The sequence below is a fragment of the Myotis daubentonii genome, chromosome 3, assembly GCF_963259705.1.
Source record: "Myotis daubentonii chromosome 3, mMyoDau2.1, whole genome shotgun sequence".
NCBI lineage: Eukaryota > Metazoa > Chordata > Mammalia > Chiroptera > Vespertilionidae > Myotis > Myotis daubentonii.
This window is the reverse complement of record NC_081842.1, coordinates 138,456,358-138,483,802: the sequence shown is the minus strand read 5'-3', so window position 1 is coordinate 138,483,802 and position 27,445 is coordinate 138,456,358. Positions and strand designations below refer to the sequence as shown.

General features: G+C 39.8%; 1 protein-coding gene across 3 annotated transcripts in view; it reads left to right on the top strand.

Moving 5' to 3' along the window:
- Positions 1-27,445, top strand: part of DTNBP1 (dystrobrevin binding protein 1) — a 151,664-nt gene that overhangs the window by 27,284 nt on the left and 96,935 nt on the right. For all 3 annotated transcript variants that reach the window (XM_059688685.1, XM_059688684.1, XM_059688686.1), the window contains exons 5-6: positions 4,837-4,969; positions 26,790-26,922. In XM_059688685.1, coding sequence (XP_059544668.1) covers positions 4,837-4,969; positions 26,790-26,922 — 266 coding nt within the window. The remainder of the gene's footprint in view (positions 1-4,836; positions 4,970-26,789; positions 26,923-27,445) is intronic.

Below are 27,445 nucleotides of genomic sequence, written 5' to 3'. Positions count from 1 at the left end.
CTTTAGATAGTCCCTAAGTCCATCTACAGCAAGTATGCCAAACTTGTGGCCAGTGGGCTGCATGCCTCGTTTATTCTGATCTACAGAGTAAATTATATTCTTTATAAAAATCAAATACCATACAGCAGTGAACATTAATAAACTACTATCCCTACATTTATCAGCGTGGATGAATCCCACAAACAACATGCAATTAAGACTATATCCTGTAGAGGATCTTTAACAAAAATTATTCTTTTGATTGAAAGAAGTATTTCATAATAAAATAAATAAAGGAGAAAGAAATTTCTATAAGACCTATTGTTGGATTTATGCTACTTGGGGAAATTTTTTCATAGTTGAGTACTTGGTTATTTTAAGATCCACATCTAATCAAAAGTGCCTCTATTACTCTCCAGAAATGTATTACTCAACTTTAAAAATGAAAAAATTTTAAAGCCCTCTGATGTATTGTTGAGATGTATGTAAATATTTAAAATGTATAATTTTATTTTTTAAAATTTATCTTTATTGTAGAGAGTATTACAGATGTCCCCCTTGTTTTCCCTATTGACCCCTTCTGCCCTGCCTCTGCCTCTCTCTCAGGCCTTAAAAAATGTATGGCTTTAGTATGTATAGTGTTAAGCCTGTCATGTGTTTATTTTGTCAGACCATGCTCAAAAGTCTTTGGTGGTCTTTAACCTGTTTGATCCTACCAGGGCAAATATACTTAAGAGCAATTCAATCCTGTTTGACAAATTATTTTATACTCATCTAATTTAAAGCTAAAACTTACTATATAGTCTTGAAATTTAGGGCAATATCTTAGAAGACAAATAACTGTGGTCAATGGTAACTTTATTGTCTAAGCTTTTTCTATAATTTTTTTTCAAGTTCTTTGACGTTTTTTCTCTTTTTAGCAATATATAAATGAATATATAGTTAATATTGACTTAGGGGTTAGACTCTGAGGGCAATTTTTTAAAGTTAGACTTACAGTACATTATTTGCTTGTAATTTCTATTGTGAAATATTTGCTTGCCTTCAAATTAAACTCTTAAGAATCATTTTTTGTTTAATAATTTGATGTGTAAGCTGGTTAAGTTGGACATGCTTCACTCTTCCAGCATGGATCTGCTCTGCCTGTGGTAAAAGGTGACCTGACTGGGTGTTAGAAATCCTAGTTTCTGCATGAATACATGTTGGCCTTGGGCACATAAATTAGTCTCTGTTTTAGTTTCCTCCTATATGAAATTAGCTTCCACCACTTACCCTGCTTACCAAACAAAGTAGTATGGAAATCATATGAACTAATATATCCCCCACACTCTGAACTGTCAAGATTTGTACACAGTAAGGTCCTATTGTTAGCCATTTTGTAAATCATTGGTGTTCCCTGCTTTTTTTTTTTTTTCCATCTAACTTCAGTGTCTGCCAGAAGGAATTTTGGAATGAAGCACTATGGGTTTGTCTTCCTCCTTAAACTTGATTTCCTGGTGTTGAATCTGGGTTTATTCAGAAATATGGACCAAGTAAAAACATAGGTCTTCTGGAGGTAGCTCATTTCTTATCATTTAGTAAAGTTTAAGTACAGTTTTGCAGAACGCTTTCTTTTTGCTAGTTTTTCACTTTTCTTCTTCCTTTTTAAACCCATATAGTACATTCCCCAGAACATTGATTTAAGGGTATGAACTTAAAGTGTCAAAATCCCTGGGATTGAGTCTAGTTCCACTGTGGCCCTTGGGAAAGTGATTTAGCTTCATTGCGCTCGGTTTCTTCATTTATAAAATGAAGGTGGTAGTAATGCTTAGTATACAAGGTTGTTATGTGGCTTAAATGAGATGATACATGTAAATTGCTTAGTACAGGACCTGGAACATAGAAAATGCTCAGAATGTTTTAGTATCTATCTATATAAAACCCTAATATGCAAATTGAACTAACGGCAGAATGACCGGTCACTGTGGTGTGCACTGACCACAAGGGGGCAGACACTCAACACAGGAGCTGCCCCCAGCCCGCAGGCCCCAACTGGCGGTAGTGGCAGGTGGCGGGGCTGGCAAGCAGACAGCGCCAGGCCAGCCAAGGCAGGTGCAAGCAGGGCCCCCTGATTGCCCCACTGGTTGCCCCGCAGGTCAGTCCTGATCGCCGGCCAGGCCTAGGGACCCTACCCATGCACTAATTTTGTGCACTGGGCCTCTAGTTATTACATAATTATTAATAATGATGATTTCTGAAAAGCTATTCAACCTTCCACTCTTTTAAATGAAAACAACATTTTAGTGTATTTTGATATATTCTTTCCATAAGCACTTCTTATATTTTATGTTTAGGATATAACTTTTAATTTTGTGGAAGGATTGAACTAGACTGTAGTTAAGTTTAATATTTAAATGTTGCATTTTAATTTTCAGTAAGAAATGGCTAATATCTAAAAATTGTTTATTCTAGGTTTTTCAAGCTATTAACCTAACTAACCAGAGTAACTAAGATTAACAGCCTTTCTTTTTTCTTTTTCTTTCTTTTTTTTTTTTTTTTTTTTTTTTTTGAGACGGGAAGGAAAAGGGAGAGAGAGAGAGAAACATCAATGGGTTGCCTCCTGTATGCCTCCCAATGGAGGATCAAACCCACAACCTAGGTATGTGCCCTGACTGAGAATCAAACCCGCAACCTTTTGGTGTACTGGCAACACTCCAACCAACTGAACCACCCAGCCAGGGTAATTTCACAGGCTTTTTAAAAGGTATTCCATGAACCAGGAAAAATATATTATTTATCCTCAAGTCAACCTTGTGATATAGGATTTTTTTTTTTTCAGAGTTTAATATTGAAGCTAAGAGAGTTTGTGAGACCTGCTATGAGAATATAAGCACTAAGAGGGCAGAATTTTTTTTCTTGTTTTATTCACCATTATATTTCTAGTGGCTAAAACAATGCTTGGCAGACAGTAGATGTTCTGTAGAAGTTTGTTGACTATTTTATTTAAATTTTTTTTATTTGTTGATTTTATAGAGGGGGGGGAACATTGTCATTTCACTTATTTATGCATTCATTGGTTGATTCTTGTACGTGCCCTGTTCAGGGGTCAAACCTGCAACCTTGGTGTATCTAACCAACTGAACTACCCATCCAGGGCTTGTTGACTATTTTAAATGAATTTTCTGAACACAGATCCTTGTTTCAAGCCTTAGTTTCCTGATGATGGTTACATCACAACTTGCCTATGAAGACTGGCATTTTTTTTTTTATTGCTCAGTATTTTTAAAACTACTCTTAGGGATCATTTAAAAACTGGTAGACAATAGGCATTTAAAAAATATTTTTATTGATTTCAGAGATAGGAAGTGGGAAAGAGAGTTAGAAACACCAATGAGAGAGAAACATTGATCGGCTGCCTCCTGCACTCCCCCTACTAGGGATTGAGCCTGCAACCCAGGCATGTGCCCAGACTGGGAATCTAACCTGTGACCTCCTGATGCATGGGATGATGTTCAACCAACTGAGCCGGGCCAATAGGCATTTTAAATATACAACATTTAAGAGAATGCCACTTGAATAAAGCGTGGTGTCACCTTTCCAGCTCAGTTGAGGCTTTAGGTGAGAGATGATGTGGTTATTCTTTCAGTGTGGGTTGAAAAACAGTGGGGAGGTATGAGAACTGGGGATAGAGTGAGAAAACTAGGTAGCTTTCTGACCTTTTTATTGTAGCTTAGTTCTCTCCTTCAATGTTGTGAATTTCCTACATTATTAAAATATAGAAACAATGTAGTTCAATATACAAATAATTTCATATCTTATTTTGTTATTTTTATTCCTCTAAAGCTCTTTCTTTAGAGATATTCAGTAAGAATCAGTTGTGTTCATGTTTCAACTTATGAAGACTCTTAATCTTGGGACATGTAAATTATCTTTTTTTTTACACTGTAACTTAACTGTGAACCCTGATTTACATATAAAATTCAAATGCATTTTTTTGTTATACAGTGAATTTTGCCATCTTTATATTATATTTCTGTGTGGGTATCTTTCACAATCCTTTCTTATCATTGGTGATGTTTTCAAAAGATGACCTCTCCTTGCTCCTTCTAAATCTTATTCTAAGCTCTTTCCCCTACCACTGTGTTAAGAGCAAAACATAATTGTCTGGGAGAAACTGATGTCTGTCATTTTCTTCACATCTTCAGGAAAAGAAATTAGAATTATTTTAGACTAGTCTAATATTGCACCACCCTGCTATTACCCTAATATTTTACATCTGAATTACTTCTTTGTTAACATAAATCCTTCTTTTCTTTTTCTGGAATTGATCAGTTGCCTCAATAATTTCTTCATATAAAAGTACCATTTACCTTATGCAATCTGTTCCTGTTAAATGTAAATGGAATCTGTATATTCTACATGGAATCTGTATATTTTAAATGCATTTCTGCAAAGAATTCCTTTTGTAAAAAGCAAATAATTACCTAGCAATTATGTTTTGAGTTGTTTTTGTTTGTTTTCTTTTCAGTCGTTAGTGGTAGTTTTTTGTTTTATTTTTCTAGATTTGGATTTTCAAATTCAGGGTTTACTTAAAAAAAGGGTATACTTAGAAGTGATGTCTAAGGTCATTTCTGAACTTCGTCTTCTCTGGATTAAGATGCACTGAGACAAGGAGTGATTTGAGGTTTCCTATACTGAATATTACATTGGTTGTTTTCTAAGAAAGAAAACAACTTCAGTCTTCTTTCTAGTGTCCTGTGACTTACAGTCAGTAGAGGGGTTTTTAAAGACAACATCAACCAACTCTCATTATGATGACTACAGTTTCTTTGTGCTTAAAATCTGGTTTTACTTTACCCTTCCTCTTTTGTGTTGCAGCTGGTGGATAGCGAGGTGGTTATGCTTTCAGCACACTGGGAAAAAAAGAAGACGAGCCTAATAGAGTTACAGGAGCAGCTTCAGCAGCTTCCCGGTTTAATAGCAGATTTAGAATCCATGACAGCAAATCTGAGTAAGTATCATGTTCGTATCTGTACATTACCTTTAGGAATGAAAATAATTTGGACCGGACTTGGTATAATTTCAAAGCTTTCTAAGAATACATTAAATTCTTAGTTAACAGAAATTTTTAGAAAGTGGTATGTTCTAGTTAATTTCATATTCTGATTGAGGATTAGACAGAAAATGATTTAAAGTGTAGAAATGATTTCTAAAATATACATCAATAACTTTTTCTGCCTCAGTTCAGCTCAGGAAACACAATTATGGTGGTTTTTTTTATTCTTAAAGTGACAGGGTTATCTTTGTGACATTAGCTCTCTGTTAAAAATGTAAGTATGGCAAATAAAAGGGATTAGGGTGACTTTGTCCTGACTACAGTATATACTCTGGTAGTTGGTGCTTTTAAATTTAGGTCTGCTTAGAGCATCATGTCTTGCAGCATGCTTTTTTTCTCTTCAAACACAAAAGAGATCAAATAAAGCCACTTACCAGAGGGTATCTATTTGACTAAATTTGTACCTTGTGGAAGTTTATGTTTTTTTGGTGTTTTTTTTAATTTTTTTTATTGCAATGAATTTTGCTGATATTCTTTATTTCTTGAGCTTATATTTAGAAAATTAACTTTTATGTTTGACAATGCTACATCCTAGGATAATATTATGGCTTACTACTTTCTAACCAAGCTTGAGGTCTTAGTCAAGTAAGGGTTAGGAGCTATCTGCAGTGGAGATAATGTTTTGAGCTAATAATCTGTTCAGAACCAGCAGCTACTTGGTTTCCACAATAGAATATCCAGCCGGCCGTATAGAGATGTAGACACTGTAAGCAGGCTATCCTAAGGCTTGCAGCAACCATTTGTGACCAGGTGGTGGCTGTTGTGTGACAGAAATAGATAGCATTTCTGAGTAGGAGGTGTGGTTATACAGTTTTGGGGTTATAAAAGCGGAAATTCCTTCGGCACCTGAAGTGTCTCATGCTGAGCATTAGAGTGATTCCAGCCTTGCAGACGCCAGCACAGATTAAAGAATATTTTTGTCTGTCTGCCAGGGAGTGACAGCTGAAAATTCTAGCACCCTCTTAAAGGGCCAATACACAAAATTCCCTGTAGAGCAGCGGTTCTCAACCTGTGGGTCGCGACCCCTTTGGCAGTCAAATGACCCTTTCACAGGGGTTGCCTAAATCCATCCTGCATATCAGATATTTACAATTCGATTCATAACAGTAGCAACATTACAGTTATGAAGTAGCAACGAAAATAATTTTATGGTTGGGTCACAACATGAGGAACTGTATTTAAAGGGCTAGAAGGTTGAGAACCACTGCTGTAGAGCCACCCACATTGTGCTCCAGCAGAGGGAGGGTGAAGTGGACTGGAGGTGTGAGAGCAAAAGACAGTACTGGAGACTTGGGGGATAGAGCTCAGAAGGCAGACACCTCAAGTTTCCTGGGCTGAGTCATTCCCTCATGCAGCGGAGGAGGACATCTTTCCCACATAGACATTTGCCTTGCCTGAGGGGAAGACAGTAAACACACCCTATTGGAAAATACCCTTGCCCTGAGGCCATTTAAGAGATTAAAAATAACAATTAGCCTTCAGGCAGAAACAACTGCCCCACTCTGTTAAAAAAAAACTCTCACCACACCTGAGGAGGATTGCCTGGGGGGCAATTCAAGTTGGGAACTCTATCAGTCTATAGCAGTGATGGCGAACCTTTTGAGCTCTGAGTGTCAGCATTTTAAAAAACCCTAACTTAACTCTGGTGCTGTGTCACATATAGAAATTTTTTGATATTTGCAACCATAGTAAAACAAAGACTTATATTTTTGATATTTACTTTATATATTTAAATGCCATTTAACAAAGAAAAATCAACCAAAAAAAATGAGATCGCGTGTCACCTCTGACATGCGTGTCATAGGTTCGCTATCACTGGTCTATAGTCAGAGGCCTTCTCTGGAGGCTTTGAGTCTTTGCCTAATCTAATTAGAGAGAAACAACCTTTAACACTTTCCTGCACTAGAGATTGAGAGGTATAGAAGATCTACCTAATACATAGTCACAAACCCAAACAGACAGCCAAAATGAGGAGACAAAGAAACAATCCCTAAATGAAAGAACTAGGGAATTCTCCAGAAGAAGAGATAAATGAAGCAGAGATAAGAAATTTATCTGAAACAGAGTTCAGAGTAATGATGTAAAGATACTCAACAGCATGAAAAAAGATATAGTAACTATGAAAAAAGGACAGTTTGAAATAAAGAATGACATAGCACAAATAACACATTGAAAGGAATTCACAGCAGATTAGGGGAAGCTGAGGATCGAATCAGTGAATCAGAAGAGAGAGTTGAAAATATCACTCAATCAGAGAACCAAAGAGAAAAAAAACAATTAAAAAGTAGGAGGACAGCTTTAGGGAGCTGTGGGACAATGTGAAACATAACAATATTAGAATAGCAAGTGTGGCAGAAGAGGCAGAAAAGGAGAAAGGAATGGAGAACGTGTTCGAAGAAATAATGGCAGAAAACATCCCTAACCTGATAAAGGAAAAAGTCACACAAGTTCAGGAGGCACAGAGAACCCCAAGCAAGAAGAACCCAAACAGGCCCATGCCCAGACACATCATAATTAAAATGCCAAAAATTAAAGACAAAAAATCTTAAAGGCAGCAAGAGAAAAGAAAACTGTTACCTACAAAGGAGTTCCCATAAGGCTGAAATCTGATTTCTCATCAGAAACTCTACAGGCTAGACGGCAAAGGCATGAAGTACTCAAGGTAATGGAAAGCAAAGATCTGAGACCAAGATTACTATATCCAGCAAGACTATTATTCAAAATAGACGGTCAAGTAAAGAGCTTTCCAGACAAAAAACAGGCTAAAGGAGTATATCACCACCAAGCCAGCATTACAAGAAATGTTAAAGGGGCTGCTGTAATGAGAAGAAACAGAGAGAGAAACCTAGCTATATAGAATTAAAATGGCAATAAATAAGTACCTATCAATAATAACCTGATCAGGTCTTATGGGTAAGAAGGTAAGAATACTCTAACATCTCTTCCTGTTTTTCAGTATCACCCCCCCCCCCTTTTTTTAAAGCAAAACAAAAGTGATTTACAAAACAATTAGCAAATCCTAAAACAGGTGTTTGTTTTTCCTCAGTGTGAATAAAGTTACCTGGATGATATTTGGAATGCTGTTGCTCATAACAGTAGCTAATATTATAACCCTGTATGTCACAGATTGTTAGGTGCTTTACTCCTCCTATGAACCCTACAAAATTAGTTGTATTACAACCCCCACACACACACACTTTACAGATAAGGAAAGTAAGGCTTGGTGAGGCTGTGATTTGCTCTGGGTCACATACAGTGTGGATCCAGGATCCCAACTATAGTGATAAGTCCCATTGGGGGATGAGGCAGTTAGGATGACAGCTGTCAGTAGACCTTGGGAAGTGTATTCACAAAGCCCTGGCTGTTAAAATTTTTTTCTGGTGTCAGTTATTTGTTATTTCTGAAGGGAGGTTATGGAAAAAATATCCTGGGATTTAGGAGAAATGTGAAATAACTGTGGTTGCCCTCTGCATTTTTGCCTTCTCGTGGGTGTAAGCATGATCCTTTTCAAGCCTTTGATAACTAACTGATGGAAAAATAGCCTCCAAGATACTTTGCATTTTCTTTTCAGCCACTTTCTTTTAGCTAATTTATGTTCCTGCATCTCTTTGAGTTGCTTGCTTTTCATTGGTTGTATATTTCTTTGCAGAGATATTCTTCTATGATAACCCCCCTCTTTTTTTTTTCTTTTGCCAACTTAGAGTAAATTCTGTTTAGAGATGTGCTTGATACCACTCTGTTGATTCAATGCATTTGCCACTCTTCTAATTATTTTCATAGTTAATTCTGCTTAGGAAATGCAGTTTATATATATGTTTCTTAAAATAGAAATTACTGTATTTTCTTTCTCAATTAGGATACTAATATCCTGAAAAAAGTTTTATAGTTAGTGATATATGACCTTCCTCTTTAGAAACTGCATCATGGCTTCTTAAATGAATGGGGTGGGCTTCCCAAATGCTCACTTGAATTTGTTAATTTGAGGATTTCTATCTTTGTTAATCTGAGGACTTCAACCACCAAAGGCAAATTAAAGCTAAAAGATTATAATTACTTCCAAATAATTTAAATTATATCTTTTTTTCTAACCTATGTCTAACCCATCTAGAGCTCTTTTTGGAGAGTTCAGTTTTCTTAGAAGATATCTCTAAAATCTGGATGGTTGGTTTTTATATTTATTGGCAATCTGAAAACATTAGCATTTGAAATACATACTATCTTTGTGTTTTAATCTATTGCTGTTATTTGCCTGATATTTCTTTTTAGTAATGAATGTCTGATTGTAGAAGATAGCAGTAAGTCAGAACTGGAGTTCAAGAGGCCTAGTATTTGTTGACCTACAATAAGCCCATAAAGAGATGTTTTGGAAATGTAACTTTTCGATAAGCAACTTAGGCTTATTGGAATTAGTGCTGATATTCTTTACAGGAAGAAAATATTTTGAAGCCAGATTTGTTGGAGTAAGTTCTATAAACATATACCTATTTATCTACACTAATAAAAGAGGAAGATGCAAATTGACTGTATCTTCACAACACCCACCAGCCAATCAGCAGTGAGTATGCAAATTAACCCAACAAAGATGGTGGGTTAATTTGCTTATGCAGGCACCAAGTGGCCAGGGGCGGGGCAGGATCTTGTGTCATCACCATGGTGACGATGGAGGCATTCTGCATTACCCCAGCCACTCAGGGCCTCTGGGCAGCGTGGGAAGGCAGAAAGGCGGCTCCGGGCCGGAATGAAGGCAGAAAGGTGGCTCCAGGCCCGAGCGCAGGCAGTGCTGGCAGCCTGGGGAAGGAAGGCCCATTCTTGCACGAATCTTTGTGCATCGGGCCGCTAGTCCTATCTAATAATAGACAAACAGGGTAATTGACCGTACCTTCGCTATGCCTCCCATTGGCTAATCAGCATGATATGCAAATTAACCTCCAACAAAGATGGCGGTTAATTTGCATACATAGGCTCCAAGCCGTGGAGCGAAGACTGAAGGTGAGCCGGAGCCACAAAGACGGAAGGTGGCTCTGGCTGGGGCCGCGAAGAAGGAGGTTGGAACGCGGCTCTGGCTGGAATGAAGGCCTGGGTCCCGGGTGCCGGAGGAAAACCAGTGCCGGCAGCCAGGAGAAGGGAAGGCCTGTTGCACGAATCTCTTCGTACAACAGGCCTCTAGTATATATATAAAAGCTTAAGTGTCTATCCCACCGTCCGACCAGTAACTATGATGCACACTGACCACCAGGAGGCAGACGCTCAACACAGGAGCTGCCATGATGTGCACTGGCCATATAAAAAGAAATGGCATTGCGGACCTGGCGCTGACAAACCAACACTCTGCTTACCCCAAATGGGACACAGGCCCCACCACCAACCTGGAGCAGCAGCCCACCAAATTGCAGCCAATGCTGCCAAGACCCCATGGCACAAAATGCAGCCCACAACCCAGCCTAGCCTGGAAATGGTGGGCTGTTGATGCTGGGTAATGACGTCATGTAGCAATGCCTAGCTTCCTCTCCCTAGTGACAGGCCATTTAAAAATAAATGGCACCGTGGACCTGGCGCTGACAAACCAACACTTGGCTTTACCCCAAGCGGGACACAGGCCCCGCCACCACCCTGGAGTGACACCACCAAATTGCAGCCAACGCTGCCAAGACTCCATTGCGCAAAATGTGGCCCACAGCCTAGCCCAGCCCAAAATGGTCACTGTGAGCACCGGATAATGACATCACGTAGCAATGCCCAGTTTCCTCTCCCTAGCACAGGGGTGGGCAAACTTTTTGACTCAAGGGCCACAGTGGGTTCTTAAACTGGGCCGGAGGGCTGGAACAAAAGCATGGATGGAGTGTTTGTGTGAACTAATATGAATTCAAAGTAAACATCATTACATAAAAGGGTACAGTCTTTTTTTTTTTTTCTTTTTTTTTTAGTTTTATTCATTTCAAATGGGCCGGATCTGGCCCGCAGGCCGTAGTTTGCCCACGGCTGCCCTAGCAACTAGCCTCCCTGGATTTTCTTCAGCCCAGGAACATGACTTGCTTTGTAGCCAGGTGCAAACATTTTACACTTTAACCAAATGTCTATGAAGCGTTTTCATGTGCCTCATTTCATTTGATCCTCACAGAAGTCCTGGAGTAGGTAGATAGGAGACACGGTAAAATCCTATTTTCTTTTCATTAGCTGGGAAACAAAGATGTAGAAAGTTTAGAAACTTGACCTGACTGAAAAGAAGTAAGAAATTGTGGAACTTCAAAATGACTTCAGGTTTTCTCACTGCGCAGAATATAGTCAAACACTGCTGCAGTTAAATATTTTACGCTTTGTTCTCCCTGCATGATCTACAATAATAGTCTGCTTCTTGTTGATATATACTGCTGTGTTGCTGACAGTTACCTGAAAGAGAAGTTGGGGTACTTCACTGGGCTGGAAAAGTTTAGCTAAATCAGAAAGCAGGTCTAATTAAGCAAGTTTATCTGTATATATAAAGCTCTCAGCACCAATCGCACACGTGTGTTTTTTTTTTAATTAAATCCTTATTGTTCAGATTACTACAGTTGTTCCTCTTTTTCCCCCCATAGCTCCCCTCCACCCGTTTCCTACCCCACCCTCTGCCCTCTCTGCCCCCCCACTGTCCTCATTCATAGGTGCACGATTTTTGTCCAGTCTCTTCCCACATCCCCCACACCCCTTTCCCCCACAAGAATAGTCAATCCACTCCCTTTCTATGCCCCTGATTCTATTATAATCACCAGTTTATTCTGTTCATCCGATTATTTAGTCACTTGATTTTTAGATTCACTTGTTGATAGATGTGTATTTGTTGTTCATAGTTTGTATCTTTACCTTTTTCTTCTTCTTCCTCTTCTTAAAGGATACCTTTCAGCATTTCATATAATACTGGTTTGGTGGTGATGTACTCCTTTAGCTTTTTCTTATCCGTGAAGCTCTTTATCTGACCTTCAATTCTGAATGATAGCTTTGCTGGATAAAGTAGTCTTGGTTGTAGGTTCTTGGTATTCATCACTTTGAATATTTCTTGCCACTCCCTTCTGGCCTGCAAAGTTTCTGTTGATAAATCAGCTGGCAGTCGTATGGGTACTCCCTTGTAGGTAACTGACTTTCTCTTGCTGCTTTTAAGATTCTCTCTTTGTCTTTTGCTCTTGGCATTTTAATTATGATGTATATTGGTGTGGTCCTCTTTGGATTCCTTTTGTTTGGGGTTCTCTGCGCTTCCTGGACTTGTAAGTCTATTTTTTTCACCAGGTAGGGGAAGTTTTCTGTCATTATTTCTTCAAATAGGTTTTCAATATCTTGCTCTCTCTCTTCTTCTGGCACCCCTATAATTCGGATGTTGGTATGCTTGAAGCTGTCCCAGAGGCTTCTTACCTATCTTCATATCTTTGGATTCTTTTTTCATTTTGCTTTTCCGGTTGGGTGTTTTTTGCTTCTTCATATTTCAAATCTTTGACTTGATTCTTGCAATCCTCTAGTCTACTGTTGGGAGTCTGTATAATATTCTTTATTTCAGTCACTGTATGCTTAATATCTAGTTGGTCCTTTTTCATATCTTCAGGGGTCTCACTAGATTTATCGAGGGTCTCACTAAATTTATTGGCAGTTTCTAGAAAATTCTTGAAAAACCTTAAAAGTGTGGTTTTGAACTCTATATCCAGTAGTTTGCTTTCCTCCATTTCTGCCTTTTGTGTCCTGTTTCTTTGTCTCCACATTTTTTTATGCTTTGCTGTGTCGATAGAGTGGCTTTCTGTGCTAGGTGTCCTATAGGGCCCAGTGGCTCAGCCTCCCCAGTTACCTGAGGTAGACACATTTGGTGCACCCCCTTGTGGTCTTTGTGCACAGTCTTGTTATAGTTAAGCCTTGATTGTTGTAGATATCACTGGGAGGCATTGACCTCCAGGCCAATTGACTGTGAGAATCAGCTGTGTCTGCAATGGGAGAACTTCTGTGCTGGAGACACCCCTCCGGGGCAAGACTTGCTTCAATGGGGCTTTGGTGGTCACTGAGTCTGCCCCCTGAGTGTGTCCTTTATGGATCCGAAGAGCTGCAATCTGGATGGTCCCACTCTGACCTCCGGGCACATTGGCTCCTGGATCTCTAAGGAGGTGCTAATCTAGCCTTTGCCTGAGGCTACCCAGCAGGAGCCAGCTGTGAAGCAATGCAAGTTGTCCTGGGGCTTTGGGCCAGCTGCAGTTTGTTAGGTAATTATCAGATTGCAAAGGGCCAGGCCTTTCATATGCAAAAGCCTCCGTGCACGGCTTGGGCAGCGCAGGGTCCCAGGGGATCAACAGGGCAGAGTGAGCAGTTATGGCTACTCTCAGTCCTGCCCTCAGAGGCCCTGCTTCTCAGTGCCCCAGCAATCGCTACAAGCACCTCCGAGAGAAAGCTGCCCTTGAGTTCCGACCGATGCCAGATAGTCCAGTTTCTACCGTATAAGTCTGGGTCCCCAGAGACTCGCCCGGAACTGGAGCTCAGAGCTTGAGACTCCCTCCCAATTGAAAAAGACAACCGTCTCCTCAGCCGCCAGCCCTCTCCGCATGTGCCTCTGTACCTCTGTATTTTACTCCCGCACCGAGTCTCGGTATGCTTTTCTCTTTCCTTCTAGTTGTAGAATTTCCACTCAGCCAGCCTTCCTGTGGTTCTGGATGATGTCCGTTCCATCTTTTAGTTGTGTTTTTGCAGTTGTTGTGGGAGGCAGCAATTTCCGGTGTTTACCTATGCCGCCATCTTGGTTTCTCCGCACGCGTAAGTTTTGATTTGTCATTGTAGGTCGTGAATTTAGTTGACACTTCTATTATAGAGAAAGGGCGAATAGCAATATTAAAATATTTCTTCTAATTAATTTCCTTTCAATGTGCACAAATACGTGTACCGGGCCTCTAGTATCAATATAATTTATGAATTCATTTTGATGAATTTATGCATCATTATTAGGTACTAGAAGCACTTCGTGTTTTAAATATTAGCTCAAATATTGTATTATTTTATTTTTTTGGTAGCCTCAACATATCTCTTATCACCTGAATACCTTGATGTAATATTATAAGGCAATAGTAAAAAATAAAAATAACTTAGAAAAGAATAATAACTAGGAAACTAAGATGGCGGCATAGATAAACACTGGGAAATTGCTGCCTCCCACAACAATTGAAAAATACCACAAAAGGACAGAGCGGACAGCATCCAGAACAACGGGAAGGCTGGCTGAGTGTAAATTCTACAACTAGAAGGAAAGAAAAGCACACTGAGAGCCAGAGGAGCTGCGGAGGTGAAGTGCAGAGGTATGGCGGCTCGCGTGCGCGGAAAGGGGGTGGCACCTGAGGACGCGGCTGTCTTTTTGAATCCGAAGGGAGTCACAAGCTCCCGACTGCTCTGAACTCCGGTTCCGGGAAGTCTCTGGGGACCCAGGACTCATACGGGGAGAAGCTGGACTGTCGGGCAGCAGGCGAACTTGAGGGTGGCTTTCCCTCAGAGGTGCTTGCAGCAATTATTGGGTCACTGAGACGCGCGACTCCTTAGGGCTGGGTGGAGAGTCAGCCATAGCTGCTTGCTCCGCCCTTTGATTCCCTGAGACCCCGCCCCACCCAGGCTACAGCAGAGGCTTTTGCATGTGAATGTACCTAACTGCAGCTGAGCCAGGCAGACCCGGAACTTCCAAGAGAAGGCCCAAGGCCCCGCAGCGGCTTGCATTGCTTCACAGCTGAGCCTCTTCGTGACTCCTGCTGTGTGGCCTCAGGCAGAGGCTGAATTAGCACCTCTTTAGATCCAGGAGCCACTGTACCCAGTGGTCAGAGGGGAACCATCCAGATTGAAACTCCTCAGATCCATAAGGGACACACTCAGGGAGCAGACTCAGTGAGCACCAAAGCCCCATTGAAGCAAGTCTTGCCCCAGAAGGGTGTCTTCAGCACAGAAGTTCTCCCACTTCAGACACAACTGATTCTCACAGCCAATTGGCCTGGAGGTCAATTCCTCCCAGTGATCCTACAACAACCAAGGCATAACTACAACAAGACTGTGCACAAAGCCCACAAGGGGGTGCACCAAGAGTGTCCACCTCAGGTAATTGGGGAGGCTGAGCCACTGGGCCCTACAGGACACCTGGCGCTCAGGGCCACTCTATCAACACAGGGAAGCAGCCAAAATGCGGAGACAAAGAAACAGGTCACAAATGGCAGAAATGGAGGAAAGCAAACGACTGGATATAGAGTTCAAGGCCACGTTTATAAGGTTTTTCAAGAATTTTATGGAAACCGCCGATAAATTTAATGAGTCCCTCAATAAGTATAGTGAGACCATGGAGGACATGAAAAAGGACCAACTAGAAATTAAGCATACACTGACTGAAATAAAGAATAATTTACAGAGATCCAACAGCAGACAAGAGGATCTCAAGAATCAAGTCAAAGATTTGAAATACAAAGAAACAAAAAATACCCAACCGAAAAAGAAAAGAGATTCCAAAAATATGAAGATAGTATAAGGAGCCTCTGGGACAACTTCAAGCGTACCAACATCAGAATTATAGGGGTACCAGAAGGAGAGAGAGGGCAAGATATTGAAAACCTTTTTGAAGAAATAATGACAGAAAACTTCCCCTACCTGGTGAAAGAAATGGACTTCCAAGTCCAGGAAGCGCAGAGAACCCCAAACAAAAGGAATCCAAAGAGGACCACACCAAGACACATCATAATTAAAATGCCAAGAGCAAAAGACAAAGAGAGAATCTTAAAAGCAGCAAGAGAAAGACAGTCAGTTACCTACAAGGGAGTACCCATATGACTGTCAGCTGATTTCTCAACAGAAACCATGCAGTCCAGAAGAGAGTGGCAAGAAATATTCAAAGTGATGAATACCAAGAACCTGCAACCAAGATTACTTTATCCAGCAAAGCTATCATTCGGAATAGAAGGTCAGATAAAGAGCTTCACGGATAAGAAAAAGCTAAAGGAGTTCATCACCACCAAACCAGCATTATATGAAATGCTGAAAGGTATTCTTTAAGAAGAGGAAGAAGAAAAAGGAACTCTTACCATTTGCTACAGCATGGATGGAACTGGAGAGCGGATAAATACCACAGGATCTCACTCATTTGTGGAATATAATGAACAACATAAACTGATGAACAAGGACTGATCCAGAGACGGAGAGGCATTGATTGGACTGTCGGGCCTTGGAGGGAAGGTAGGGGAGGGTAGGGGTAAGGGGGAAAGATCAACCAAAGGACTTATATGCAAGCATATAGGCCTAACCAATGGACACGGACAACGGGGGGGTGAGGGCATGAGCGGGGGGGGGGGTAGAGGGTAATGTGGGGACAAGGACACATATGTAATATCTTAATCAATAAAAAATATATTAAAAAAATAATAACTAATCTATGTTTAGTCACAAGATTCCCTTAACTTCTTTGAACTTTTTACCTTTTCACTGTTGTATCTAATACCCTCCATTTGCCAGGCTACTTAACTCTGTTCTCTAGTGAGTCTGCTTTTATTAAAGAGTAAAGGCTTTATATGATGTCAGCAATTTGGACCTTTGATGATGCTTTAGCTTCATTATCCTATGGCTTTAATATAATGCCTGATTACTTAATCCCTCACGAATTGTTAAGTAAGAATGGATAATCCATTCATGTTGGTTGTTTTTTAATGGGGTGTTATCCATCCGGTTTATAAAAGCCTGTGTAATATAAAGCTAGTCATTAAAATATAAAGGTATGCTGGGAACTGTGAAATAAGGGCTATAAACTAACTCGTAGATCTAGATTTGGATCCCAATCCCACAACTTCTTTCTGTGAAATGCCAGGCAGGTTTCTTAATTGCTCCACACTTTAGTTTCTTCATCTGCAGAATGAGGATAAGAGTACCTTACCTGCCTCATAGGGTATTTGTAGGGTCAAATGACAGATGTAAAGCACTCAGTAGAGTGCCCACACATATTAGGCATCTGTTAAGAGTCATGTGCTGCTTATAGACTTTGGGAATACAGCAGTGAGTAAGACAGGGAGCCTGCCATCAAGGTGCTCACATTCTAGTGGGAGTTTATCTAGCCTTTACAGATTTACAAATCCATTGTTCTTTGACAGAGTACTTGGATGGGTGTTATGCAATTTAGCTTGTCTTGCAAAATATTTTTGAATGCAAAACCACAGAATGAAGTGTGATGAGATGAACAATGTAGTCTTCTGTGCATTGGGAGGATAAATGGAATGTTGTCTAGATTCTATACACTTTCTCATTCTGTGTTTATCATAAAATGACTGTAATGTTTCAAAAGTATTTATTGAATTCTCTTGAACTTCCACTAGAGGGTAGTCAAATCCTATTCCTTTATTGAAATTTAACCTATGGAGTTTAAACTGAATTTTCTCTATTGCCTAGTTTATTTTTTATGACCTACTTTAAAAAGACTTACCTTAATCTAAACAGTAGATTCTGTTAGTTTATAAATAACAAAGTGCTGTAAGAAAATGAACTTGTAGCTTTTTAAAAATCTGACCTAACCTGATATTGTTTTGCTTTCTTCTATACAGAATCTGAGAGAGCATTTAGCAGAGAGACTGTCACAGCTCTGTGTTTCATGAACTAGATTATCTTTTGTCCAGGTTACTTTCTGAGATTAACCCCTTTAAGAAGCACATTAACCCTCTTTGATACTTGTAGTGTACTAAATGATCTAATTTGTTTAATAATGACTTTTGTAGGTTAATTCACTTATTACCATACCATCATTACTGGATTACCGTATTAGATAAAAGAGTAATGTAAGCATTTGAAGAATCTTGTGGTCTTTCAGTACCTGGCCTCTGTGACCTATGGATTTGTAGTTAAAGAAGACTTTTTTGTTCCTTGAGGCTAATTATTTTTGTTAGAAAAGTGCTCATTGAGTGTTAAATTATTAGGTTTAGCATGGTGCTTCATTTTTCATATATCAGTGGTTACACTACATATAATAATATTTGAAACAAATGGCTCGAAGAAAAATTCCAAACAGAATCACCCTTCCTCTGGGATAGCCTTCTCACAAAGATTTGTGAAGCTCTTTCCCACACAGCTGTCAGGCATTCCCAAATGGCTTTTCACAATAAATTCCAGCGATCTTCTCCACTGATCACTAAATGAGACATATGTTGTTGTTACAGTGAGCAAAATGGTGAGATCTGAGCTTCTTATAAAGGTGTATTTGTGTCCATGGAGGCCTGCTAGTGTTTTATGTACATACATAAATTTGGTTACCAAATTTACTCATAGATGTAACTCATTTTGTAATAGGAAATGAGTAGGTTGTGACAGGGAAATTAACTTATAACCATTAAAACTCAATATAAAATATTCAGAATGTACTTCATATAAATGGTTGTAATTATTATTTAAATAAATTTTTAAAGTTTTTAATGTATAAAGGGAAGAAAATTTATTTTTGTCAATATAGTTCTCCTATATTTTATTACTAATTTCAGCCTGTTAAGAGTTAAAATGGAAAATTCCTTTGCTTCTACTGCTTTAACTTACTGATAAAGGGGGCTGGTTTGACACATTAATAACAAAATATCATAATATCTAAGTTCTCTTCCTATGATTAATTTGTTCTTTTACAAAATTTAGCATAAATTAGATGAACATGAATCATAGATTTGCTTTCTTGGTTATTATTTTACTTAAGAGTGATAGACTCATTCTGCCACCAGAAATCATTCTTAATTCAATTCAACAGACTAGGTATTAGGGGATACAAGATGCAAAAATATAGTTGTTGCCTTTAAAACCCTTTCTACTTCCTGAGAGAAATGATAGTACACAAGTAGACATATAATGTAAGTTAGAATGTGAGCCTATATAGGTTCAAAGATACATGGAAGCACAGAAGAGGAAGAGAGCTCTGGGGGCTGGAGGGGGATAGCACTGACCTGAGCCTGAGAAGGGAGCTCAGGTTGGGTAGTGGAGGCAAGCAGGGGCATCTCAGGGGCAGGCAGGACTATTCTGGGAATAATGAGTCCTGAAACAAAGTCATAGTGAGATAGGAAAAGTAGGTTCTGGCCAGGGATGATAGGTTCCTGAATGCTAAGCTAAGCAGTTAAACTGGATTCTTCAAGTACTTGCGAACCTTTGAAACTTTTTGCTTGTTTTTATTTTTTTAAAAAATCTTTATTGTTGAGAGTATTACAGATGTCCCTCTTCCTCCCCCCTTTAGCCCCCCTCCATCTGCTCCCTCCCCAGCCTTCACCACCCTGTTGTCTGTGTCCATAGGTAATGCATATATGCATATAAGATCTTTGGTTACTCTCTTTCTGCCCTCATACCTGCTTCCCTCTGAATTTTGTCTACTTGGTTTCATGTTTCCATGCCTCTGATTATATTTTATTCATCATTTTGTTTTGTTCATTAGATTTCTTGTTCATTTATTTGGATTTTTACATTCAGTTGTTGATAGATACATATTTATTGCCATTTTATTGTTCATATTTTTTATCTTTTCTTCTCCATCTCCCTTCCCCCTCCCTTCTCCCTCCTACTCTTCTTCTTCTTCTTCTTCTTCTTCTTCTTCTTCTTCTTCTTCTTTCTTCTTTCTTCTTTCTTCTTTCTTCTTTCTTCTTTCTTCTTTCTTCTTTCTTCTTTCTTCTTTCTTCTTTCTTCTTTCTTCTTCTTAGAATACCCTTGAAGCCCTAGCCTCTTTGGCTCAGTGGATAGAGCATTGGCCTGTGGACCAAATGGTCCCGGGTTTGATTCTGGTCAAGGGTACGTACCTTGGTTGCAGGCTCTTTCCCGGCCCAGGCCCTGGTTGGGGCTCGTGCAGAAGGCAACCAGTTGATGTGTTCCTCTCACATAAATGTTTCTCTCTGTCTTTCCCTCTCTCTTCCACTCTCCCTAAAAATTAATAGAAAAATATCCTCGGGTGAGGATTAAAAAAAAAAAAGGATACCCTTCATCCCGGCAGGCATGGCTCAGTGGTTGAGCATCCAACCCAGGAACCAAGAGGTGTGGTGGGTTTGATTCCCGGTCAGGGCACATGCCTGGATTGCAGGCTCAATCCCCAGTGGGGGTGCATGCAGGAGGCAGCCGATTGATGATGTGTCTCTCTCATTGACATTACTCTCTCTCTATCCCCCTCTCTTCCTCTCTCTCTAAATAAATAAATGAATAAATAAAAATCAATAAAAACTTAAAAAAAAGAAAAGAAAAGAATACCCTTCAACATTTCATGAGGTACTGATTTGGTGTGATGAAGTCCTTTGCTTTTACTTGTCTGTGAAGCTCTTTATCTGACCTTCAATTCTAAATGATAGCTTTGCTGGGTAGAGTAATTTTGGTTGTAGGGTCCTTCCTATTCATCACTTTGAATATTTCTTTCCACTCCCTTCTGGCCTGCATAGTTTCTGTTGAGAAATCAGCTGGAAGTTATATGGGCACTCCCTTCTAGGCAACTAACTGCTTTTTTCTTGCTACTTTTAAGATTCTCTCTTTGTCTTTAACCATTGGCATTTTCATTATGCTCTGTCTTGGTGTGAGCTTCTTTGGGTTCCTCTTGTTTGGGACTCTCTGTGCTTCGTGGACTAGTAAGTCTATTTCTTTCACCAGGTAGGGGAATTTTTCTGTCATTATTTCTTCAAATAGGTTTTCAATATCTTGCTCTCTCTTTTCCTTCTGGCACCCCCATAATGCAAATATTGGTACGCTTGGGGTTGTCCCAGAGGATCCTTAAACTATCTTCATAATTTTTTATTCTTTTTTCTTTTTGCTCTTCTGATTGGGTGTTTTTTGCTTCCTCATATTCCAAATCATTGATTTGATTCTTGGAACCCTCTACTGTTGAATCCCTGTAAATTATTCTTTACTAAAGGCCCAATGCACAAAATTTGTGCATGGGTAGGGTCCCTAGGCCTGGCCGGCGATGAGGGACAATCGGGGCCTTCCTTCCCTTGGCTGCCAGCCGCCAGCCGAGGCCTTCCTTCATTCCGTGCCACCCCCTGGTGGTCAGCGCACGTCATATGAGTGGTCGAACTCCCGGTTGGTCGAACTCCTGGTCAGTCGAACTCCTGAGGGGACAATTTGCATATTAGCCTTTTATTATATAGGATGTCAGTTAGTGTATGCTTAATATCTGAGTGGTCTTTTTTTAGGTCTTTGACATTCTCACTAAGATTCTTGAAAGTCTCACTAAGTCTCTTGAAGCTCTCATTAAGATCCTTGAGTAACCTTGTAATCATTGTTTTGAACTCTGTATCCAGTAGCTTGCTTGCTTCCATTTCTTTCATTTGTAACATGTTTCTTTGTCCCCACATTTTGGCTACTTCCCTGTGTTTGTTTCTATGTATTAGGTAGAGCTGTTACGTCTCCTGGAATTGGTAGAGTGGTCTTGTGTAATAAGTGTCCTGTAGGTCCCAGTGGCTCAGACTCCCCAGTCAGCTGAGCTAAGCTCTCTAGGTGTGCCCCTGTGTGGGCTGTGTGCACAGTCTTGTAGTTGAGCCTTGATTGCTGTTGGTGTCACTGGCAGGAATTGGCCTCCATGCCAATTGGCTTTGAGGACCAGCATTTACAATGGAAGAGCTGCTATGCAAGAGACACCCCTATGGAACAAGACTTGCTTCAGTGGGGCTTTGGTGCTCACTGAGTCTACCCTTTGAGTGTGTTGCTTGTGGATATGTAGAGTTGTAATCTGGTATGGTCTAAAGCTATCCACTGGGTGCACTGGCTCTGGGACATCCCAGGAGGTGCAAAGTCAGCCACTGCCTGGGACCACCTGGCAGGAGCTACAGAGAGCTCTGCAGATGGGTGCTACTTATATTGGGCTAGGAAGTGACCAGGCAAGGCCCAGCTGTGAAGTAAGGCAGGCTGGTGATAGTGCCAAGTCTTGGGCCTTTTATTGACAGATTTGGGGCACACTGAGTCCAGCTACTGCTTATTTAAGGGATTTTAAAGTCTGAAGCCTGAGCCAGGACAGGCCATTCATATGGAAAAGCAGCTGCAAACAATTTGTGTGGGGCTCCAGCTTGGATGGGGTGGGTGTCTCAGGGAATCACCAGGGCAGAATGAACAGTGTGGGCCATGCTGATGGAAACTCAGATATGGCTGCCAGTAATCTCTCTGACTGGGGAGGTCCCAGCACAGGAACAATGACCACTGCGAGCACCCCTGTCTGGGAGAAAGCTGCCCCTGAGTTCCTGCCCTAGTGCCAGACAATCCAATTCCTCCCCATATATCCCTGGATTCCCCCAAAGCTGCTACCCAGCGGTGCTGGAGCTCAGAGAAAGCAGGACCATGTAAGTTTGTGTGTGGAGCCTTTAAGAGGAACACCTGGGACGCTAGCAGCCTCTGTGTCCCTGCTGGTTTTTACAGCCTGCAGTTATGGGACTTCTCTTCCCAATTCTGGAATCCTAGGCTGGGAGTCTGGTGTGAGGTTGGGATCTCCTACAGCCAGGATCTCTCTCTCGATTAAAGAAATGCCACACATGGGTGTTGGACCAGCCCACTCCACGCCTCCACCCCTCCGACCAGTCTCAGTGTGCTTTCTTCTTTACTTCTTTAGTTGTAGGACTTCCATTCAGTTAGATTTCTGGCAGTTCTGAGTGATGTATTTTAGTTGTAATTTTGATGTGGTTGTGGGAGGCAGGCAGCAAGTTCCAGCATTTACCTACACCACCATCTTGGTTCTCCGCCTTTGAAACTTTTTAAAGGGGAGAACATAAATATGAATTTGGTGGTAGCAATAAAATGACCACTGACTATCCCCAGCATTTTTTTTTTAAATCCTCACCTGAGATTGTTTCTTTCATTAATTCTAGAGAGAGAGGAAGTTGGGTGGGACTGGGAGTGGGAGATGGTGGGGAGGATAAGAGAAAGAGAAAGAGAAATATGTACCGGTTGCCTCCAATATGCTCCCTACCTCCCCCAACCAGGGATACATCTGCAAGCTGGGTATGTGCCCTGACTGGAAATCAAACCTGCGACCCTTCAGTGCACCAGATTATGCTCTAACCACTGAGCATACCAGCTAAGGCTGACTGTCCCAAGCATTTTAAATCTAAATTTGCTCTTTGACACAAGAACATGATGCTGTTGGCCTATTCAGAAGGACATGTGGTTTGTTTCTTTCTTTCTTGTTAGTAGTTGGTACTAAACTATTCATATGTTTTCACCTGGTTCACATTTTATTAACAGAAGTGAATTAGGCCAGCAAGTTCAATTTGTACCTAGAACATGAGAAGTTAATTGACCCGCCAAAGGATTAACTTATTAGAGTTCCTGGCCTCATTAGCTCTGTAATCAACCAACAGAGCTAGACTTTAAATGTAAATTGCCATCTGTCCAAAAAAAAATGGTGGAAAGAATGTATACGTTTTCAAATATAATTGACTCCATTATATATTTTCTTTTTAGAAAAATAATTTGGAATATAACCCCTCTCACTTTTAAGAATAAGGGGTCTTAGGTATCAGAACAAAGCCTTGAGTATAATTTACAAGTACATAAGTTTGTCAGAAAAAATGAAAATTTTACTGAATATTTTGGAGTGTTAGATGGATAGGTGTCATTAACAACATGATCATTACTGGTCTCAAAATTATTAGTTTTAAATGACTTTTACAAAACTTATTTAATCTTTATAAAAAACTTTCTCTGCATTTTTTATAGTCGGCCATTATTTATTTAATTACTGCCAAGTGCTAAATTAGCTACTTTACATACTTTCCCTTGCTGAACCCTTTGGAAAACTTAGCAAGATGTGTATTGTTAGCTCTCTTTTCAGTGATGAGGCATCTCATCTCACCTCACCTCACCTCACCTGTAGAGGGCAGAGCTGGGTTTCCAAGCTTGTGATTCAAACCCTACTCTTAACCAGTCCCCTTTATGCTGAGGACAACCTGCATGGTACTAAGGATAACATGAAGGCACTGCATAGCTTGGAGTTAAATGGATTCCATAATAAATTTAATTATTCCAGTTCTTGTCACTAAGCAAAGTGAAATAGCCTTTTAAATAACCTATTATCTAGGTCTAGGATCTTTTAAACCTGTCAAACCAGTTTTCACAGAATGGGCTGAATATTGCTTCCACAGTGCCAGTAGTACTACCTCCCAGGCTGAGTCTCCCAGTCTTTTTAACATTTAACATAGACACAAAAAATCTAAATAGCAACTAGTATAATTGCATCATTTTGCTTGTTTCCCCACATAAACTTATTATATACTACGTATGACATTATTAAAAATCTTAGTTACATTTTTAATAGATTAAAATTTAGATTTTGCAAATTGTTTCAGGTTAGCCTTGCTGTAATCGAATATATTAGCTGGTTTATGTGACCCCTGAAGATAGATTCAAAACTGTTATGAACTGCATTGTTATCAGACTTTTCCAGACTTGCCAGTGGTTTATAGTGATACATTAATATGATCAAAGTCAGTATCTAATGTCTTTGAAGAGGAATGCTAAACTACTTGTCATCATATTTTGCTTTTCAGTGAAATTTTATGCCTCTCCCCAATCAATATCTTTAAGCCCTAGACCCTACCAAATGTAAGAGGAAGTTTTATAAGCATAGAGATTTAGTAGAGTTAAAATTTAGGATATTAGAAAATGTGAATGTGGATTTAATAAATCTTTGGATCAAACAAAGATTAATTAAAAACAGGTCAGAATTTGCATGTCATCAAACCTAAAGTCGCAAGTTAAAATGTGAGGAATTTGCTGGTAACCTAGATGCTGCAAAAGCTATTTTAGAAAGTCATATGAGCTCAGCTGGTGTGGTTCAGTGATTGAGCATTGACCCATCAACCAAAAGGTCACCAGTTTGATTCCTGGTTGGGAAACATGCCCGGTTGCTGGCTTGATCCTCAGTAAGGGGCGTTTGGAGGCAGCCAATCGATGTTTCTTTCTCATAGATGTTTCTATCTTTCTATTCCCATCCTTTCCTCTCTCTCTCCAAACAGTACACACACACACACACACACAAAAAAAAAAAACAAATAAAAAAACCTTACCAAAAAAAAAAAGGAAAAGAGAGTCATATGAGCCCTAGCCAGGTGGCTCCACTTGGTTTGAGTGTCATCAAAAGGTTATGGGTTCAATTCCTGGAAGGGGCACATACCTAGGTTGCAGGTTCCATCCCCTGTTGGGGTACGTATAGGAGGCAACTGATGGATGTTTCTCTCTCTCTCTCTCTCTCTCTCTCTCTCTCTCTCTCTCTCTCTCTCTCTCTCATCAATAAAAACATATCCTTAGTGAGGATTAGAAAACAATTTAGAAAGGCATATGAAAATCCAAGGGATAAATGAAGGAATTTGACACACTGTAATTGTATTGCATCTACCCAGTGAAACAGACTGGAAAACTGCACAGCCAGCTTCTTTACTGCTGCCCCTTGCCCCACGGGAAGGCTGTGACTTCCCAACGTGGGAGTCAGATCTTGTGTTGAGCCTCTCCCACCTTCTCTCTCATCTGTGTTAGATGCCCCTCCTTGAGTTCCCACAGCACCTTATACCTAGGTCTTTGTGGCTGTGTTGTCATTGAAATATGCCTACTCTCTATTTTAAGTTCTTTGAGTACAAGGACACTGGAATACAAAGATGCAAAGACAGTCCTTGTGCTCAAGGTAAATTGCCATGATGCTGTTTGAGTTCTAAAATCATTGACCTCTAAAACTTTTCTGTTTAAGAAATCCAGTCCTCACCCCTATAACTGTGAAGTCTTAGTTTATTTAGCACCCTATCAATTATAAATCATTGTAGTGTACTGTATGAGGGATTCAGTTCTGATTCCTCCTGACTGCCCTTCACTAGCTAGGTGACCTTCGGCAACGTGCTGAATTAATTTCTGTAGGCTTTGATCTTGTATCTTTTTTTAAAATATATTTTTATTCATTTCAGAGAGGAAGGGAGAGGGAGAGAGAGATAGAAACATCAGTAATGAGAGAGAATCATTGATTGGCTGCCTCCTGCATGCCCCACACTGGGGATCGAGCCCGCAACCCAGGCATGTGCCCTTGACCGGAATCGAACCTGAGACCCTTCAGTCTGCAGGCCGATGCTCTATCCACCAAGCCAAACCGGCTAGGGTGGTCTTGAATCTTTTAAGTGAAGGATTTGACTAGATGATATCCATGTTCCAATAAAGCTGCAAAGCTCTGTGGCCTAAAGGCAAATTAGAGTAGCAAAAGACTAATTGACTGGTGGACAGAGCTGAGTGTCTTCCCACCAACACTCAGTATGTTTACTGAGTATTTGTACTTCTCTTACAGTTCCCTGAAGACTTATTATATGATATGATGGGGCAAAACAAATACTAAAGTAATGAAATCTCAAATATTGCATTATGTTCAGTATAATTTGTGTTAGTTATATTTTGCTGTGTTCTCATTATTTGAAATTGATTATTCATGTGTAGTATGTAGGATCATTATGATATAATTTTAGATTAATCAAGATACTGTTTCCTCATCATCCTGGTTAAAAGAGTGTTATGGAAGTAACACTTAAAAATATCTTAAAAATATTTGAAATATAAAAATATACTCAAAAAAGATAATTTGAAGTATGTTTTAATGTTGGTCAGTGTATTTTATTTTGCTTCAAGAAAGTTTAATAAGGAATATTAAGTAAATGCAAAACAATGGCAACAGTTTAAACTTTTAAATTTTGGATACTTTTCTCCATAACTGAAGATTCTGATTTTTAATGTTTGTTCTTTTGATCTTATATATTTTCAGTGCATTTAGAAACTAGTTTTGAGGAAGTAGAAAACCACCTGCTGAATCTGGAGGATTTATGTGCACAGTGTGAATTAGAAAGATGCAAACACACGCAGTCCCAACAACTGGAAAATTACAAGAAAAATAAGAGGTGAGTTTGAAAAATGGCCACAATATTAATTTTCAATCTCAGTTTTTCACAGTACTTTACATGCTATTCTTTATAAGTTTGGACTGAAAAAAAACAAAGAACATTTCAAACATAAATCTTATTAATAAGCTTTCCAAAACAGGATATGTATATTTTTTGGTACCATTCATTATCTGTTGCCATTTTATGAAGATGAATTCTACAAACAGGATAGAGTGAAAAATGGAGGGGTGCAGAGTAGTGGGGCAAAGCTTTCTAAGAAATTGTTGTCTTGACTTTGTTTTCCCCAGGTGGCGAATGCTTGAGCTGCTTCCCCGCCCCCCCCCCCCCCCCGCCTTTTCTCCTTTTTTATTACCAGAATAATTACCAGAACAAATTATTTCATCTGTTTTAGCTTCAGTATGTCCAGTTTATAGCAGTGAGGATAATAATGTACCCGCCTCACAGAGCTGTTGTGGGGATTAAATGAGGTAAATGTTATCAAATCCAATAAGTGCTCTGTAAGTGAAAGTTATTATAGGGA